The sequence below is a fragment of the Cetorhinus maximus genome, chromosome 13, assembly GCF_964194155.1.
Source record: "Cetorhinus maximus chromosome 13, sCetMax3.hap1.1, whole genome shotgun sequence".
Classification (NCBI taxonomy): domain Eukaryota; kingdom Metazoa; phylum Chordata; class Chondrichthyes; order Lamniformes; family Cetorhinidae; genus Cetorhinus; species Cetorhinus maximus.
The window spans coordinates 87,005,425-87,026,016 of NC_135891.1; the positions used below are offsets into that span (position 1 = coordinate 87,005,425).

The window sequence follows — 20,592 nt, forward strand, 5'->3', positions numbered from 1 at the left end:
ACAAATATACAATTCAATAAATGCCCATGATAATGGAAGGAAAACCCAAATCTATTGGGACACCTCAGATTGCTTCATTTCAAGTTGACCCCTGAGCCTCCTGATTTTCAGTCAGCTGTGGGGTAAAGGGCCCCACTAGCCAGTTAAGGGGGGTGTTGTGACACAGATAGTCCATCACCCCATCTATTGCCTCTTGGATCTTCTGCATTTGCTCTTTACTCTGGGTCAGGAATGGTGTTGAGAGATCTTGGAAGGAGGTGGCTGATGAAAGTGAGCTGTAGATCTCCTCTGCTAACTTACAGACATGCTGCACTTGATCCTCAATATTCTGAGGCAGACCACGAACATTTGAAGCCAGGGTTCGGCAAATGGTTTGGAGCTGGTCAGAGAAATTCTGAGTCATGGCCAGTGACTGAGATTCAAGACGCTGCAATATTTAAAAACAAACAAACATTTAGTTTTAGCCTATAAACTTTCCTTTGAAGACAGGGAGAAAGTACTTGCAAATTATTTGCGACAGCTAGTTTAATAATGAGAACCAGTTTAGGGAAGACTATTTAGGAATCAAAAAAAAGCACACTTCAAATTACACCACAAACCATTCCCTGTTCAACCAAAGACTGAACCAGACAGTTAAAATGACAAAGGTTGCAACAGATGAGCTTCTGAAATCACCACATTACCTACTTTAGGTCACATACTGTCAGAATGGTCATCCATGTCCAGAAATTACTTATTAAATTTCTGGATCTGCCTCCCAAGATCATGTACTGAGTTTTGGAATGAGAGATCAAGTTTACCAACTAGAAAAATCCCACCAACCCATTCCTTTGCCTTCATTTTGAATTTTCATCCTGCTTTTCAAATCCCTCCATCTTTCCTTCTCCCATCACCTTCTAGGATCTCTGCACATTAATTGACATCATTCCCATTTGTTATGCCTTCACCGCTTATATCCCAAGCTCCTGTAACATCCAACCAAGCTTTTGCCATCTACCCCAATAGCTAAGGAGCTGTGTCAAATTATGCTAGTCTGATTATGCCTTGGGATGCTTTATTATGTTAAAAGCAAGTTGTGTAAACATAATAGCCTGTTATAAGAGATTTTGGCATTGACTGAAGGACAAACGGTTGCCTTGACAGCCAAATCCTCTGGGTAAAGATTGGAGGTCATAGCCACCTTAAAAATGGATTCCTCTGAAAAAAAAAATCTACTAATATTTAAATAGTGTTAAAATTTGCATTTGATAACCACCCTTTGGAAGGATAAGATTTTGCTGTACCAGGGGTGTTGATGGTAGGGTTAGTGCTAATTAACCAACTCATTAGGGATGATTGACCTGTTTACAATTTCTGTCATAAGCCTTCACCCAGGTGGTTGCCCTTTTATGCCACTTGGCTAAAGGAGGTTAGAGACTATTATTTAATTTAATTAAGGATCCTGTCATTTGATGTTAAAGTTAAAGTTCTTACTTCAGTTTTTTCTGACAGCTCTACTTCTGCTTGATCACCCAACTGGTGCTGTCCCCAGTTGAGCAAGATCTGACTTAATTTGGCTTGAATCTCTTGGAGTTTGCCAGGAGTTGATTCAGCCCCTTTCTTGGTCATTTCAATCTGGAAATACATAAGTTGTTGGGAAGATATTCAGCTTCCAAGCAGGAATAACTTTCAAGCATCCCCATTCAGAACACCATTCCAAAATTGAAGAATCAACTACATCATGAATACTTAACTGTACTGAATTAATTCTAAAGAAAGAGTAACTTGAACTATTCAAAGATCCTATAGTACATATGGAAAAAGGATAACAGCTTACATAGATCTATGGGGTGGTTAGTGTACAGTCTTAATTTTTTAGAATGCATAAATCGTTCAGCCCAACTAGTCCATTAGCATTATCCTCTATTTACTCCTCTCCCATGATTATCAAAACAAAAAAATTTTACTAGATGCAGTTCTTCAAAATTCTTGTTGGCCTTGAATGGAGTAGAAAAAATGAGCACAGCTAATATAGCATCCAAAAAAAGCCAGTTTTTCTTACCAGATCTACAAGGCTGCGAAGGCGAGAGAGTGTTTCCTGGCCATTCTCCTTGGCTTTCTGCATTCTCACTATGGAATACTCATATGCACGATTGTGAGCCTTTGAGGATAAAGATCCTAAGCGTACATAATAACTCTGCTCTTGTACTGTTGCAGTATCAGAATCTTCAATGGGAGTGGAAACTTTAGCTGAGACAGAAACAAAGTCTTCAGGTTGAATATTGGAGATAATGAATGGGAGGACTTAGAAAAGTCTTTCCCCAAAATAAGCTCATATGCTAAGTCAACAGAAAATGCTTGATAAAGCAAACCAGAACCAAAGTCAGACTGGAGGAAGAATAGCCAGCCAGGTTGTGATTAAGATCTGGTTTAAAAGCTCAAGTAGATCAACAGCCAAGGATAATAAAAATTGATTTACAAGGAAGATAACATGAATACAAAGTTTCAGGTTTCTAGTTACCTAGTTCTTCCTTGGTCATAGGAAGATAGTAATCAACCAGCTCCTCAGTTTTGAGGAGAGAAATATCCACACCAGTAGCCAGGAGCTGACCCACAGCACTGGCACCTTCAACCACAATTGCTTTAGTTCTTTCCAGTTTGTCTTGTACTGCAGTTTTTACAACCTCAATTGCTGTATCTTTTACATCAGCCAGGGTCACTAGATTCCCTGTTTCAACAAAGACCTGCAAGACAATGGATGTGCAGCTCAATTTGATGATTAAAAATGGCTGTTTAAATGTTATGTACAGATCCATGAAAATATTTCACCTTTTTAAAAATTCTAGCTAGTTGCCAGATACCATAGATGCGCTCTTTTTTGGAAGCGAAGAGGCCGGGGGGGGGGGGGGGGGGGGGGGGTGGGTGGGAGAGAAAGAGGAGGAGGAGAAAGAGAGCAGGCACAAAGGAGGAAAGCCCTGCATTAGCAGGGAGAGCTTTTAAACCCAACATTTACAGCAGCTCCCACTCCAGGGTTCAATAGTAGTATTGGACCAGCAGTTCAAGAGCTTGAATGCTGTCAGTGAAATTAAAGATAATATATCTGGGAACTTTGACCTCACAAGAGGGGAGAAAGAGATAAAGATTTGTTTGAAATCTGTTCATCCAATAACCTTCAGGGAACCTACCACACAATTTTAGTCACTCAGTGCCCTCTTAAGGTAGCCTTGTACATCAAATAACCAAGCCACAATTGTTTTTTTAATTGTTGGATTTAAAAATTGTAAGCAACCAAAAGTTGTAGCCTTAATTGGCTGCAACACTCCAACCAAGTTGACAATGCAATTTTCTTCAGGAGACTGAAGTCCTCTTGGAAAGAATTAAACACCAAATCTTAGTGTTCTGTGTAATAATCATTGCAGTATAGATGTACACTCATGGCTATTTAGGCAAGATACATTTATTTAAAAGGAAACACTAACCTCCATACCCTAAACAAAAAAAAAATCTTAAATATCAAAAAGTAGATTTAAATAAGCTAACATTTCATTCAAAAAAAAAATCATACTCCTTCCCCAAAAGCAATTAAATACCTGCTGCTTCCTGCTTTCTGCAGTGCTGGGAACCTGTTTTTCTGTTGTTGATGCCATGTTGTGCCAAAAATCCTGCAGAAGTAAAAAAAAAAAAAAATTGGCTTCACTTTAAATGGTCACCACCTAAAAATTAAGAACCATATAGTATGTAATAGGGACAGGCCTCAACAACATAGCAACTTACATCCACCTTCACACACTAATTTGTAAAGCAATAACTCAAATCACAGACAACTTAAATAGGAGTCTACTAAAATACAAGAGTTCACAAATTTTTCATCATTTGCACAAAATTAAAGCAACTCAACCACACAAATGGTATAGGAACAGAAATGATCTTAAAACAATCCATTCCTCACCCTCAACAAATTTACTCTTCTCTAACCTCCTCTTTATCAATTGCTTATGCAATACATTTATATACCCATCAGATGGATGGGCTTGTTTCAATAATAAAAGAAAATCTAACCAATAGAAACTCACAAAATTAACAAACTTGCTGTCATCAACCAATGCTGAGAGTGTTAGAGGAGGAATGTTAATACTCCTCAATCACTCACAGCCTATTCCAATCAAAAGCAAGGCTAATAAATTGCAAAGGGGGCTGGGACAATTGGGAGGGTTCTTAAGGTGCAGTTCAAATAAGTGAAGTATTAAAGAAGAAAAGGGTTATCAAAAAAATGAGAGAGGTGGAAATCTTCTATGGGTAAAAGTTTTGTCCAGTTCAGGAAGGACCCAGGTTAAATTCCTAGCCTGTGTTGTTAGCAGACCTAAGCTAGGCTGCTATGGTGGGTCTGAATGCTAATGAGAAAGGCAAGGTGTCACATTTTGAGATCTTTTGATCATCTTTCAACAGAAATATCTCAGAATTAGTTATTTTAAATGATGCATGCTAAAACATAGTGGGGAAATATTGGGACCTGTCACAACCATCTTGTAAGTGGTAATGTCCTCCTAATGCTTGAAAATGTAGTGTCAGATGCACATGCTCACTTCTATTAGGAAGTGTTGATGACCACTGGCCACATATAGACCAACAGATTATGACATACATACTAAAATAAAAACAGAAATGTAGAAAATAGGATCAGGAGTAGGTCATTTGGCCCTTCGAGCCTGCTCCACCATTCAATATGATCATGGCTGATCCTCTATCTCAATGCCATACTCCCGTGCTCTTCCCCATACCCTTTGATGCCTTTGAGTCCAGAAATATACTTATTTCCTTCTTAAATATATTCAGTGACTTGGCCTCCACAGCCTTCTGTGGTAGAGAAATTCCAATGGTTCACCACCCTCCGAGTGAAGAAGTTTCTCCTCATTTCGGTCCTAAATGGTCTACACCATATTCTGAGACTGTGACCCCTTGTTCTAGAAACATTATCCCTGCATCTAATCTGTTCATCCCTGTCAGAATTTTATACATTATACATAGATCCCCTCTCATTCTTCTAAACTCCAGTGAATACAGGCCTAGTAGCTCCAATCTCTCCTCATATGACAATCCTGCTATCCCAGGAATCAGTCTGGTGAACCCTCGCTGTACTCCCTCTATGGCAAGTATATCCTTTCTTAGGTAAGACCAAAACTGCACACACTACCCCAGGTGTGGCCTCACCAAGGTCCTGTATAGCTGAAGTAAAACATCCTTGCTCCTGTACTAAAATCCTCTCACAATGAAGGCCAACATACCATTTGCCTTCTTAACACTTTGCTGCACCTACATGCTTGCTTTCAGTTATTGGTGTACAAGGATACCCAGGTCCCTTTGTACATTAACAATTCCCAATCTATCACCATTTAAATAATAACCCACCATTCTGTTTTCCCCACCGAAATGGATAACTTCACCCTTATCCACGTTATACTGCACCTGCCATATATTTTCCCACTCACTCAACCTGCCTAAATCGCCTTGAAGCCTCTTAACACCCTCCTCATTGCTCATATTCCGACCAAGCTTCGTGTTGTCAGCAAACATGGAAATATTACATTTGGTTCCCTCCTCCAAATCATTGGTATATATTGTGAATAGCTGGGGCCCAAGCACTGATCCCTGTGGTACCCCACTAGTCACTGCCTGCCACTTTGAAAAAGACCCGTTTATTCTTACTCCCTGTTTCCTGTCTGCTGACCAATTCTAAATCCATGCCAATATATTACCCCCCATCACATGTGCTTTAATTTTGCACACTAACCTCTTATTTGGGACTTTAACAAAAGTTTCCTGAAAATCCAAATACACCACATCCACTGGTTCTCCCTTATCTTGTTACCTGCTGGTTACATTCTCAAAAAACTTCAGTGGGTTTGTCAAACATGATTTCCCTTTCATAAATCCATGTTGACTTTGTCTAATCCTGTTGATATTTTCTAGTGTACTGTTGTCACATCTTTTATAATAGGCGTTTTCCCTACTACTGATTTTAGGCTAACGGGTCTGTAATTCCCTGTTTTCTCCCTCCCTCCTTTTTTAAATATTGGGGTTACATTTTCCACCCTCCGATCTGCTGGGACTGTCCCCAAATGTACAGAATTTTGGAAGATGACAACCAATACATCCACTATTTCTATGGCCACCTCCATTAGTGCCCCGGGATGTAGTTTATCGGGCCCTGGGGATTTATCAGCTTTCTGTCCCATTAATTTCCCCAGCACTATTGTTTTAGTAATACTAATTTCCTTCAATTCCTCCTTCTCACTAGACCCTTTGTTTCCTAGTATTTCTGGGAAGTTATTTGTGTCTTCCTCCGTGAAGACACGACTAAAGTAGTTGTTTAATTGCTCTGCCATTTCCTTGTCCTCTATTATAAGTTCTCCCATGTCAGACAGTAAGGGACCTACATTTGACTTCACTAATCTTTTTCTTTTCACATACTTGAAAATGCTGGAAAAACTCAACATTACCATTCCCTTTGCCTTGCCTTAAATGACATCCTTGTCATTTAATCTTTCCCACCCTCTAACCTATCCCTGACCTCTTTTGCTCCACTTGCCCTTCCCCACTTTGTCAACAGCATAAAACCCATCATATTCCTCCTTCTCTTCAGTTCTGAAGAAGAGTCATATTGGACTCGAAACTTTAATTCTGCTTCTCTATCCACAGATGCTGCCAGACCTGCTGCGTTTTTCCAGCACTTTGTTTTTATTTCAGATCTCCAGCATCTGCAGTATTTTACCTTTATTATATGACAGGTGTACTGCTCATTTGATGTCAGATTGCCATTTTAGAACTCTATGCTCCAGCCTACACCCTGTCTTAACCTCACACAACTGAACACCTATTAAACATGATGGAAGACCCCTACCAGCGCTAGTTAAAGGGATCATGAACTATTTGCAGGTTTGATGCTGGTTTATTTCTTTAATTGCTGGTGCCAATGTACTGGCTTTAGGAGCTTTCCTATACGTGTCTAATGTTTGGATAGTCTAGGTCTGGCTGGTGCAGTTAAGTACATTTTAGTTAATTTAAAAGTTTGTGCTGAGACACATGAGAGGTCTGGTGGGGCTTCCTCTGGAAGTTAAGCATGAATGGGGAAACCAAAAGAGGACAAGTTGCAAGAAGAGCGAAGAGGAGACAGGGGAGAGAGGCAGCCAGCAGGAGGCCATTTCTGTTGACGGAATTTAGAACCAATTCTCTTACCCCAATTTCAGTGACAACTAATTGACATGCCCTTGCTTCATAAAAGAGGCTGTAACTGAAATCTGTCAACTACTGCAGCCATAACTGCATCCTTAAAATAGGGCAAGGCTAGTGTTGCTTGTAGCAGCCATAGTGACCATGGTCCTTAACTTTTTATGTGTCTGACTGTTTCTAGACTACCTTGGCGATATACACAATTGCTTCCCGACCACCCTGGCTCCTGCACACTTGTGCCTGTTGTCTCACCATGTGCAGATCTGTCCTCTAGCCTATAAAATCTTTTGCCTGAGTGTAAGATCCAGTGATGGTGTCTCTTCATCTTCACTGTCTTCTTCCTCTTCCTCCATCGACTGGGAAGGTTCCAATTCTTGGGTACATCAAATGGAAAATTGACAAGGGTCGGATTGGGATGAGGGGGAGAGGAGAAAGTAAGAATTGCATGCTTATTTCATCTGCAACTTGTGAATCAGAAGAGATTGTGGGATGAGAGGATGATTAGGTATGTAGTTACCATCCTTATTGAGCCTGTCAGTGGCCCATGGCCTCAGTGACACCCATCAGATTGTCTGCTCATTAGCATATTGCTGCTTGAGAGAGCTTACTGGGTCATTGCTTATTGGCTACCACATTTCCTACATTACAGCTGTGACACCAGTTCAAAATATTTCAATTGTTGCAGAACACTTTGGGAGGGCCTGTGGTTATAAATCCAAGTCTTTCTCAGTTCTTTTACCCATGATGGCCAGCACTGCCCTCCATGTGGTTTAAAACATGCAGGTACCCTTGTTCTAATCCAATTTCTAGTTTTTGCTTGCTGTTATGCATCATTCTCTCCTGAAAGTAAGTGGGAAGTGTGTCAGTGAGTGTCCTGCAATATGTTTGGGTGATATTGTTAAGGTTGCATAGCCACCAGTGTGAAGATGTAAGTTGTTTGCCTAAGACTTGCAACAGTGCTGAGTATATGAAGGGGAGATAATTTTTGAATTCCAGGGTTGAGTACTGATTGATAGAGATTGTCGGTAGATGTTGAGGGGTTGTGGTAATTAAACAGTGGATGAGGCTCGTGGTAGGATATTCCATTTGAAGGTAAACTCACTCACCTTGACAACTTGCGTCAGATTGTTAAACCTCTTCCTGTACTTCATCTGTGTTCGTAATGCAATTATCCTGACATTGGCATCCGCTGCAACTTGTACCCAGGTTGTCTTTTGAAAAAATTTGGGCCACTTCTTGTAACCACAATCCACCTCCTCTTTAAGAGTTGCATGCTGCCTTTAAGTAGGGACAGTCCTCGTGATATCAGAGCCCCTGCTTCTGCTTGCAGTCAATGACTACACAGGGAGTGCTGGTTACATTCAGCAATCACTTAAAAGAGTAGGTAGCACCAATGTTCTGCCTGCAATGCTATGAAGGGGTGCAGGTTAATCACATACCATAATCCCCATGCCCATTTTTGGGGTCAGCCAATATTTCCCCCACTGTATTCACACAGGATTAATAAAAAGACCTGAGACAATAGTTATCTGAGATGCTAAGGAACTAATTTGGATGTTGTCTCTTCATGTACTGTAAATAATAAGCAATTTCTTAGCCTGTCTTAGTAATCAATGAATGCCTGCAGCAGGGAGTTATTGGCTCTGGGCACTTGGCAAGCAGCCTGGCTATGAACAGCAAAAGATTAAAAAGGGAGAGAAAGAGAGACAAACAGGCAGACAAACAGAAACAACAGGTAACGATTTTTGAGACAGGAAGCTATAAACCAATGAGAACCAGAAAAAGGCTATATAACAGATATAATTCAGTGAAATTCAAAATTGGTTTGTTAAAGGCAAACAAGATAATTCATTAATGTGGAGAAGCATAAAGTGTTGATTATTTTTATATTATAATGCAAATACAGGTTACACCATTGAATTAAGTGAATCTACATCATAACTCTGCTCTATATGGTGTTATGAAATAAAGCAGTTTAATGATTTGGATCAAGCCTTGTCTCGCCAAATGATTGCTTAGTCTGCCTTCAGACAATTAAAGAAGTATTGTGTGAGAGGGGCAAATACCCAATTCAGGTAATAAAGGATACAATTGTTACAGCCCTTCATTATGCTACTGTTTAAGTAGATTTAGGGTAGGGTGAGTTAACCTCTATAAGAATAACAGGGAAATCTTAAAAAAACAAAGTCTTGCATTAAAATAGCACCAAAGGATGTCCCAAGGTGCTCCACAGCCAATGAAATACTTGTAAAAGTATAGTTACTGTTGTAATGTAGGAAACACAACAGCCAACCTGCATACAGCAAGCTCCTACAAACAGCAATGTGATATGTGATAAAAAAAACCTTTTTTGTGATGATTGAGGGATAAATATTAATCAGGATACTAGAGATAACTCTCCAGTTCTTTTACAAAATAGTGTCATGAGATCTTTTATGTATACCTGAGAGGCAAGGAGGGACCTTGATTTAATGTCTCATCCAAAAGATGACACCTCTGACAGTGCAGCACTCCTTCAGTACTGCACTAGAGTGTCAGCCTAAATTTCTGTGTCTAAGTTCTAATAAGGTAACTGAGCTTCCATCTTACAAATAAGGTTGATAAGTTGCAGGTACAAGTTCCCACTTGGTTATGATCTAGTGGCTATATCAAAGGCCAGGTTTAAAAATGGACATAGTGCTATGATGTGGCAGGTGATATATACCAGGCGGACCAAATCCACAAGGGAAACTTGGCCACGCTATCACAACGGTTCTGCAACTTGTATTTATTACGAGAAGATTTATGCACTGAATTCAGAAGTAATGAGTCCACTAACACCTTTAGTGATTTAAAAAAATAAATTAAAATATTTATTAACAAAAGAAAAGAATGTAAATACATACATAAGATTACAGTTACTTAATACTATGCCAAATCCCAAAATTCCTAATTTTCCTGATTCCCAAATATACAACCCCTTTAAGGCAAAAGTTGAAAATAGATTGTGAATTTAAATAATCAACCCAGCAAGATTACCACACGCACCCACTCGACAGTGGAATTCTAAAGGCTTTTTAACACAACTTTATTTTCTGGAGCAGCACTTCTTCAGAATGGCTGGAGGCATTTTGCAAGACTGCTTCACCTCTGGTGTTCCTTTCAAGATTTTACACGGCCACACCCCACATAGTCTTCCAACCTTCTTTATATATGTCTCTCTCTCTTTAACGTGTAAAATCCCATTGTTTTACATGTCTTTGAAAATTGATTTTTCCCATGATATAAAAATCTTTCATGCTGTCAATATGGCCTTTTCCTTTAGGGAAAAATAAACATATTACTTTGCCTCACTTATCTTGTTACTTGTAAAGATTACACCATAAAAATTACACCTTTGAAAATCAAACAACCCCTTCACTTATCTAAAAATACAAATTTCATTCACACCCTATCTGTGGAACCCTCATTCTAGCTTAACCATCTCCATTTCAAAAGTCTGTTTTACACCTACTCTTTTGATAATTCCAATCTTGTAGCCTAAGCATCTCTAGTCTAATTAATTCAGTCACACAAACAGAACCATCCACATTCACACCCGTGAGGCTCCAATATTATGAAAAATATGATAGTTTCATGACAATAGTGAGTATTAAACATTCCTGGCTACAATGTATTCAGGAGGGATTGGGAAGGAAAAAGAACACGGCGAGGATGTTTGGGACAGGGGGTGCCGGGGGAGGAGGGGGGGAGGTGGTGAGGATGCGGTGTTGGTTAGCAGTATTGCTTAAGAATTATATTACAGTTCTTCAAAGATATGGTCAACCAAATAGATTCAATTTTAAACCTCTAGTTTGAGTTAAGGAGCAGAAAAGGAGCTGTTACGTTCCTGGATGTTTACCGTCAGTGCCCAAATCATGACGAGGATTTAGAAGAGAAAATCTGTAGACAAATTTCCGAAAAATGTAAAAATAATAGAGCAGCAATAGAAGGGAACTTTAATTACCCTAACATACAATTGGGGGCGAAAACAGGATAAAGAGAAAGGATAACGAAGATTTTCTAAATTGTGGGACAACTTCTTTAATCTGTATGCTCAATGAGGAAGGAAACAGTGCTGCATGTAGTTCTAAGGAATGAAGTAGGGCAAGTGGAATGTATTGTAGTGGGAGAACACCTCGGTAATAGTGATCGTAATATAATTAGGTTTAAATAAAGGTTAAAAGTTATAAGTTGTAAAAAGAAACAAAGAAAAACTAAAGGTAAAATAGTCAGCTGGAAGAGAGATAATATAAGTGATTGGAGGAGGAACCTAGCACAGGTATACTGGAAAAAATATTGTTCTGGAGAAATGACTGAGCAATAGCAGGCCTTCAAGGCTGAGATAGTTCAAGTAAAAAACAAGAAAATTCTCATGAGCAGGAAGGATCTAAAGCTAGAACTCCCTGAATAACAAAGAAAATAGAGGTTAAAATTAAACCAGTAAAAGGTTTCTGATAATTAGGTGCAGAATGCAGTAGAAAAGAAGGCAAAAGAGGGCAAGGGAATATTTAAAAAGGGTAAACAAAGTGCAAGAAAATGAGAAAAGGTTAATGGGTAACACAAAAGGCAACCCAAAAATTTTGTATAAGGATGCAGAATGTCAAAGGATAGTTAAGGAATGGTAGGGCCAATTAGGAACTTAAAAGAAAATCTTTTTGTGGAGATACTGAATGAATACTTTGCATTTGTCCTCACAAGAGGATGAAATTAATATTGCAGAAGAGGAGGAGTTTTGGACAGGATAAAAATAGACATGGGGCAGAATTTTTAGTTTGGCGGGAGGGAGCATGCCTGACCCATTCGAGTGTTAAATAAAGTGCATTGATGTCAGCTGAGTGTGCCGACATCAACGCGCACTCTTGCAATATTTCGCTAGGCGGGTGCACGATGGAGATGGAGGCACAGCCGCCATTAATTAATTGGCCAGTTAAGGCCCTTGAGACACAAATTGTTTCAGACTTTACGTAGCCCGTGCGATTTTTAGGCCATCGCAAGGGAAAAACGGGCAGGCGGGGAGGCCACAATTTGCAAAACCTCAAGCACGGGTGGGATAAGAGGGGCCAGTGGCCTAGTCAAAGCGATTATTGAGGAGTTCAGGATTAGTCAGGATATCACTTGCTGCTGCTTGCTCCTGTGAACAGCACAGCTTCATCTCGCTTCAGAGCTGCATTCAGAGAATTTAGAGACTTCAGTTCAGGACTCAACTGTTGTCTTCCAGGCCCCTGGAGGATTCACACCGCGTGAGGCCTTCCAGCTATCAGACAGTCTTCCCTTACACTGGTAATGGGGATTGTGGTCTCCGCTGGAGGCACCTCCTCTGGGGAGGAAGAGAACACCAGAAGTGGGAGGAGGCCAGGCATCCCTATTCAGCTTCCAGGGGAGCGAGCTGTGGGAGGAGAGGTGCAGGCACAACGGGCGCAGGGCCAACAGGAAGTCCAAGGTGGAAGGGGCCACAGAAAACGTCACTATCCTGCTGCCAGGGTTTACAGGCAGCGATGCAGCTACCTCAATATGTCTGAGGTTCAGTGCCGAAGGAGGCTCCGTCTCTCATAGGAGACAGTGACCTCCATCCGTCAGATGATTGGCCCTGAGATCAACTTCAACTGTGTGGGTGGACACCCCATGCCGATGGCGCTGAAGATCACGGTGGACCTCAGCTTCTATGTCTCCGGCTCTTTCTAGGGATCAGTGGGTGCTCTTTGTGGAATGTCCCAATCAGCTGTCCGTAGTTGTGTCAAACTGGTAACAGATGCTCTGTTCAGGCGTCCATTGACTTTTGTTCTTTACCATATGGATGAGGCCAGCCAGTCTGAGCAAGCCAGAGGCTTCGCAGCGATTACTGGGTTCCCCTGCGTCCAGGGTGCAAATGACTGCACACATGTGGCCATCAAGGCATCAGCGGGTGAGCCGGGTGTCTTCGTCAACAGGAAGGGCTTCCACTCCATGAACGTGCAGATAGTGTGTGATCACAGGATGCTGATTCTACAAGTCTGTGCAAGGTACCCAGGCAGCTCCCATGACGCTTACATCCTGAGGTACTCCCAGGTGCCGAGGCTCTTCAGTGTTCCAGCCTGACTGGTTGGATGGCTGCTGGGTGACAAGGGCTACCCCTCAAAAGGTGACTCATGATGCCTCTCTGCCATCCAAGAACAGAAGCTGAGCAGCTGTACAACAGGAGCCACGCCTCCACAAGGGCTGTGGTTGAGAGAACCATCAGTCTTCTCAAGATACGATTCCGATGCCTGGACCGTTCAGGGGGCGCACTCCGATACCCCTCAGATTGTGTGTCACTGATAGTGGTTGCATGCTGCGCTCTCCACAATCTGGCAGTGGAAAGAGGGCATACAGTGGAGGAAGAAGATCTTGACGCAGCTGCACAAGCAACAGTCAGTAGTGGGTTAGAGGATAAGCATGATGAGGAGAACACTGAGGGCATACACGCAGACCTGGGTAACCTACAGGGAGGCAGGGACACCTGGGAAGCATTGATCCAATGCTCCATTAGATAGACTACCAAATAAGAACCACCACCGCATACCAGGGCTTCAGGGTCCATACTCGATCCCTGACAGGACCAGTTCCTTGGTTAACAACATACACTACGTGCCTTTGCAATAAAGTTTCAGGAGACACACGTCCGTCATAACATCATGGCCTATCCTGCACCTACAGAACAAATGAAACATACAGATGCCAGTTGCACAAAATAACATATCATTTACTTGTGAATGTTAAAAGTCGCAGAAATTATCATGAACTGGTGTTTTCCATCACACCATTAAAAAATGAAGAAAAATGGGGGAACCAAATATCATCCGTGATAAGCCCATGTTGTGCTTAAGGTGCTTTAAGTTTTCGCTTGTGGGTGCTACGTCTAGGTGCTCCCCCCTTGCTGGCACTGGCATTGGAGACAGCCTGCTCACCCTGCTGTCTTGTTGGCCTTGATGACCTCGGTGGGCATCCTCTGGCCCGTGGAGCCTGTGATGGACCCACTTGGGAGGGAATGGTCAGTTCCACTGCTGGCATCTCCCCAGTCACCACAACCTCATCAGATGCCATGGTCATTGGCAGAGGGGTGGAGGAGCTGCTGCCCTCATCCGGAGCGCCATGAGAGGAGCCCACAGAGGCAACAGGCAGCTTGTGCGCCAATGTCGCTTTGTACCTCCCTGCTCACCATTGATGGATGGGCACCTAGCTGGGATACTGGGTGCCCAATCCATCTCCCACACTGACACTGACCAGCTGAGGTTATTGCCGGTGTGAGGGCTTGCAGGTCCGAGCACATCCCCAGGAATCCCTGATTGAGTCCCTGGAGGAGCCTCTCCATGACAGTCGCCACTCTCTCTATGGAGGAGGCATTGCACTCGGCCATGAGGGTCAACAGAGTGATTATGCTCCGCATGGACTCCTCCACAATGGACACCATGGCACGCATTCCCTCATGTATCTCTGCCAGATCCTCCCGTACACCCTACTGGACAGCCAGCATCTGCTGCCTCAGGGACGACTCCAGAGGCCCATCATCAGCCACTGACTGAGCATTGTCCTGTCCCCAGCAGTCCTCAGACTGGGCACTCCCTGCCTCCGCCTGTACCTCAAGTGACTGTAAAGTGCCCTCACCAATGTGCACTGATAGGTTAGACGGCAATGTTATGCCCACCGAGATGCTGTATCTGCGCTGGTGCCTGCTCGACAGAGAGGGCGTGATGCTGGTGCGTGGTCAGCATGGTGGTCCTCAGGGGTCAGGGGTGGGCCTTCAGGCTCCTCATAATGAGCTGCTGGGGAGCCTAACTCGTGAAACTGTCAGTGTGCATGCCTGGCATCCTGATGAGACAGAAATTTGCATCATGGTCCTGACCACACCCACCATGGTCTTTTGATTATCAATGGGGATTCCAGGCTCACATCAATATAGAGCCCACACTGGAATGGTAGCAATAACTGACATTCTCATCTCAGTGCATTGCACTCTTATCTCCCTCTGGCACTCCAACCTCACCACGGCCACTTGACCGAGGTGCATGGCGCCTCTCCAGCTCCAGTACCTCCTGCTTGTATCGCGAGAGGATGAGGAGATATGGGGATCCTGCCAGTCTGCAACCTTTCAGCATTGTTATGGGATGTTTTCTCCTGAAAGGGCAGAGGAGCATTGATTAGTCCGCTCTCTACCTGCAGCGCCATTGCAGCCTGGCCAATCCCACCTGAGGAACACCTCGCAGGTCTCAGCCGATTCGTCACCCTGGGGCCGCAAGGCACTCAGTCCGAGCAGTCAGGGCTCACCCCCTGGCCAGATCCTGTCTCATTGACATTTGCCACTCACACTCTAACACCTCTGAGGTCCAAGGAGGGGATGGGCAGCTCTTAACTGCTCTGCAAAGTGACCCATGCCAACACGGTACTCGCCCTTCCTGATCGGAGATCATTGAAGCGCTTATGGCACTGCACTCATGTGGGCCTCACAACATCGTGGCTGCTGACCCTGGATGCCAGCTCCTCCCAGGCCTTTTTGGTGAAGAGGGAGAGGTGGGGTGGGGGGGGGGGGGCTGGGGGGGGGGGGTGGTGGAGGGCCACCTCCTCCCGTCCCTGGTGACAAGGGCAAGGCTGCCACCTTCTCACGAAAAACACCGGGCCAACTGCCCCACCTTCTGCCCTCCCGCCTGCCGTGTCCACCCGTTACGTTCTTCATTGGCAAACCTTCTGCGTCCCTCGGTGGCAGCCTTCCAGGGCTGCCGAGGCTGCATTTGAATTGGCTGCCAGTGTTGGACCCAGCGGACTTCGTGCTCCTGCCCCTGCTCGCCCCTTCGCGCACATCCCAGGCTGCATATCATGCCTGGTGGGCCTTAATTGGCTCGCCTGTGTAAAATCGCGGAGCGCTGCCAATCACAGGCGGGTGTCGGATTCCTGACCATACCCGCCTGCCCCTGCCGATCCTGCACACCAAGGGTAAAATTCTGCCCATAGATGCTAAATAGGTTAGTGTCACTCAAAGTTAACAAGTCAGCCAGTTGCGATTGGATGCTGAGGGAAGCTACAATGCAGATAACAGAAACTCTGACCATAATCTTGCAGTTATTTTGGAGTGGTGCCGGAGGGCTGGAGGATTGCATATATTGCACCTCTATTAAAAGAAAGGGAGAGGGATAACCCTAGTAACTGTAGGACAATCAATCTTACGTTAAAATTAATGCTCACTTAAAGAAGCATAGGTTAATAGGAGACAATCAGCATGGATTTGTTTAAAGTAAATCATGTCAGATTAACTTTATTGAGTTCTTTAATGAAGTAACAGAGATAGTTGATGACGATAGTGCAATGATCTTATATATATGGATTTTCATAAAAGGTAAAAAGGTTTATTGTAGACATTTGGAAAATAGAAGCACATGGTATTCGAGGAACTTAGGAATGTAATTGCCTAAGTGAGAGGAGACAGATAATGGTGAATGGCTGATTTTATTGATGGAGTGAAATATGCATTGGGATTCCCTCAGGGCTTGGTATGAGGAACATTGATTTTCCCGTTATATATAAATGACCTGGACTTGAGTGTAGGATCATTTTGGCCCATGACCTCTGACCTCTGGGTGTCGTACCCGAGAGGTATCCCGCAGAAGTGCTAGGGGACACAACCCCCACCCCCACCCCCACCGTAGATCCCCAGGTAAGGATTGCATGGCAGTTGCCCAGGAAGTTCAAACTTCCATGGGCAATTACCCTGCACTGGGAACCACCCAAAACCCTGATTGTCTTACAGGGATAGTTACCCAGGAAAAGTTAGAAGAGTTAAAATCACTTCTAACTCCTGGGTAACTATAGTACTGACCCCACCCTCGACCTTCCATGGAATCCCTTCGACTACCCTCCCGACCCCTAGTTGCACTCCTCAAACCCTCAACTACCCTCTCGACACCCCACTGGACCCACCCCCTGACTAACCCCCATCTCCGACTACCCTCCTGACTCCCCACAGGACCTATCAATTACCCTCCTGACCCTTCACGGGACCCCTCCCAACCCCCGTACGCAACCTCCTGACTACCCTCCCAATCCTCCCGATTACCCTTCCGACCACATCCCTGGAGACCACTCAGTATCCCCTCTGACCATCCAACCTCCTCCCACATTGATCAACCCCACTCCGCTGACCACCCGAGCATCCCCCAACCACCCGACAAACCTACATACTACATACCCGCCCAATCCTATCCACTTATCTTACACATTTACCTCCTCCCTGGTGTCTTAAAGTGGCTGGGACCTATAAACATACCTGCTTTACGGCAGCTGGTGCTGTAAAAAATTGGGATGTGGTTTCCTTTGCCCCCTGGCTCTACTGCCCTCGACTGAGAGAATTCCTGAACAGCTGCACTGCACTATTTTCGACAGTGGAATTCCAAAGGCTTTCCTCCACCTTTGGTTACTGTGCACAGCAGACTTCTGCAAAAGTGGCTGGAGGCTTCCACAAGGCTGTTTTACATGGCCCCTTTAGATCTTACATGGCCTCCCCAACATAGCCTTCAATCCTTCTTGATATATGTTTTTCTCTCTCTTTAATTTGTAAATTCCACTGTTCAATATGTCTTTAGATATTTACTTTTCCCATAATATAAAAGTCTTTCATGTTGCCAATATGGTCAGTACCTTTGGGAAAAATAAACATACTGCTTGCCCTTGCTTATCTTATTAGTTGTAAACACCCTATCATCCCTTTGAAACCCAAACAACCCCTTCACTTATCTAAATATGCAAATTTCCTTTACCACCTACATGCTCAGCCCTCATTCATGTTTACTCATTAACATTTCAAATGCCTTTTGCCCCTAATTTCTTCTGATAATTTCAAGCTTGCAGTCTATCTGACTCTAATTCAATCACACAGACAGAACCATCTACACTCACACCCATAAACCTATTAATAATAAACCACAATAATATAATGAAAAAAAAATGTTAGTTTCATAACAATTTCAGTGTAAGTAACGAGGAGCGGACTGTGATTGCCACTCCATGCAAGTTCTGGTCTCAATCGGCATGGCTCTTGCCTCTTAGTCAGAAAGTTGTCGGTTCAAAATCCATTCAGAAAAACTGATCGAAACATTCTAGGCTGACATCCCAATGCTGTTCTGAAGGAATACTGTACTGCTAGGGGTGGTGTCATTTGAACGAGAGGTTAAACCAAATCCTGTCTGCTCTCTCAGGTGGATGCAAAATATCCAACGATATGCTTTATAATAATTTCCTGTGAGAAAATATTATAAAATAGTTGAGATCAGGAGATTATCATGTGGTGGAGACCAAGCGGTCCAGGAGATATTTGGCATCTTTTAACTTCAACTTTTAGGGAGAATTATTTTCTTCCTGTTTTACATTGTTTACCACTGAAACTGCTCTGACAGCAAAGAACTGACAGCATGCATTCCTGAAGATCTCATGGTTTATTTGATCCTAGGTTTGATAAAGGCAGTCAGTCATTCACATGCAGAATGTTTCAGTTGGAATTGGTTAGGTAACAATCTTTAGAACATACTCGGCTGATTCGGAACGTAAATGCTGAGCTGGTTTGCTAAAAGCTTTGTAATGGATCAGGTGCCACAGGGGATTGACTGCTTCACTAAATTTGGTCTTAACCATGGTAATCCAAATTTGTTTGACTCTGGACAGTTTCTTGGGGGAGTGGGAGTGCTGGACGGGAGGGAGAGAGGTGGTTGGAAGGCAGGGTGGGGGGGAAGGTGGGAAGAAGCAGTTGTTAGAAAATAAATCAGTTTGACCAGATTGTGATTTGCTGAATTTGTGTGTCTTGAAGATTGTCCTGGTCAGAATAGACTTTTCCTAATCCTTCCAACCCATACAAAATTGCATAGTGCTACTGTGATAAACTTTCCTTGAAAAATGAAAAAAAAAAGCACCAGTTGTTCTATTTCTCAACTTCAGGAATTCTTTATGGCTGATTTAGTGCAGAAGCTATTAGGCAGTGCTAACCTTAAAATGGTCTTCTTGGGGTAGCCATTCCTTGTCAATTCATTATTATTTATGACCTTACTTCCATGCTATTGTCCCCATCAACTGATACCAAACTGAGAATAGTCAGGGTTAGATAATTAATATTTGGAATCCAATACAGGAACTAATCAGACCAAGTTATAGGGTAAATGGAAAATGCAAAGAACTCAATGCTTAAATATGAAACATCTCCAAAAATGTCACATCTAATGAGCAAAAGCACTCATCAGATGCCCATGTGAATCTTGGTCACAAGTTTTATATTGGTGGTCAATCTATTTAAAATTAACTGCACGTGCAAATCTGGAATTCAAACAAAATAGCAAATCAAAGTCATTGAACTTTGTGTTGTATGCTTTATCCAGTCAATGATTGGCTTACTGTGTATTTCCAACATTTTCAAATGTTTGATATTTTAGCTTATGGCTAGCAGCTTGTTAAGTGAAGCAACTGCATATGCTTTAGTCATGAGTTTCTGCACACTGATAATTTTTCAATCCAATGTAACAATCCCTGAACCTATGTCACACCATTACAAAAGTAGGAGAGAGCAACCAGGAAATTATAGGCCCATTTTCTATTGCAGAAGTTAGTAAAATGTGCTATTAGGGAGAATGACTGAGCTTTTAAACAATATGAACTAAGATAGAAAAGGCCAGCATAGATTTGTAAATGAAAGTCATGTTCAACTAACCAGAGTAGGTCACTAATATAGTAACGTCCATAGCTGTTGCTATAAGGACTGCTGGAAGGCAAAGGTTCCACAAGCAAAGTTAGCTAAAAAAAAGGAAGCATGTGGAATTATAGGAAATCCACTGGGCATATAATGGGTTAGGAGGTAGGATAAATGGATATACACCCAAATGCAGATTATCCGATCTCAAAGTTCAGATGCTGCATTCTCATCATCTCCCACAGTTGAAGGATGCCAATCACTCTAAAATGGCAGAATATGATTGGTAGCATCATTGAGATATCTGTAAAGGGGCCTCAGCCTTCACTCTTAATGGTTTGAATGGAGAGAAAAGAGCTGTTGTTTATCCAATTTGCAGGTGACACCAATTTAGGTACCTGTGAGCTAATTAAATTCTGAAGAAGGCTCAAGGAAATGAAAGGAAGATGGTGGTTGTGGTAATTATGGTTTTATTTAGCGTGTAATATACCTTTAAGAACAACGCTTATTAAGGAAGATCACATAATCTTTAGTACCCAGTAGGAGAGCAGCACGGGCTACCTCAGTAGTTAGTAGTTGGTTGTGTAGAGATAGAGTTCGAGTTGAATGCACACATGTAGTTGCTGAATACCGTACTCCACATCGGGCGGGAAACCCCAGCCAAAAAGGGGACAAAAATGCAAGGCTCTGCC

The 20,592-nt window shown here is 42.9% G+C and overlaps 2 protein-coding genes across 2 annotated transcripts in view; both read right to left on the minus strand.

Annotated features, from left to right (window-relative positions):
- LOC144688779 (perilipin-3-like) overlaps positions 1-20,592 on the minus strand; it is a 65,236-nt gene that overhangs the window by 23,164 nt on the left and 21,480 nt on the right. The window lies entirely within an intron of this gene.
- LOC144688310 (perilipin-2-like) lies at positions 80-8,357 on the minus strand. The gene is made up of 6 exons (XM_078554740.1): positions 8,313-8,357; positions 3,570-3,641; positions 2,501-2,723; positions 2,042-2,229; positions 1,474-1,614; positions 80-427 (listed from the first exon to the last, which is right to left on the minus strand). The coding sequence occupies exons 1-6, from the start codon at positions 8,355-8,357 to the stop codon at positions 80-82; spliced, it is 1,017 nt and encodes a 338-aa protein (XP_078410866.1).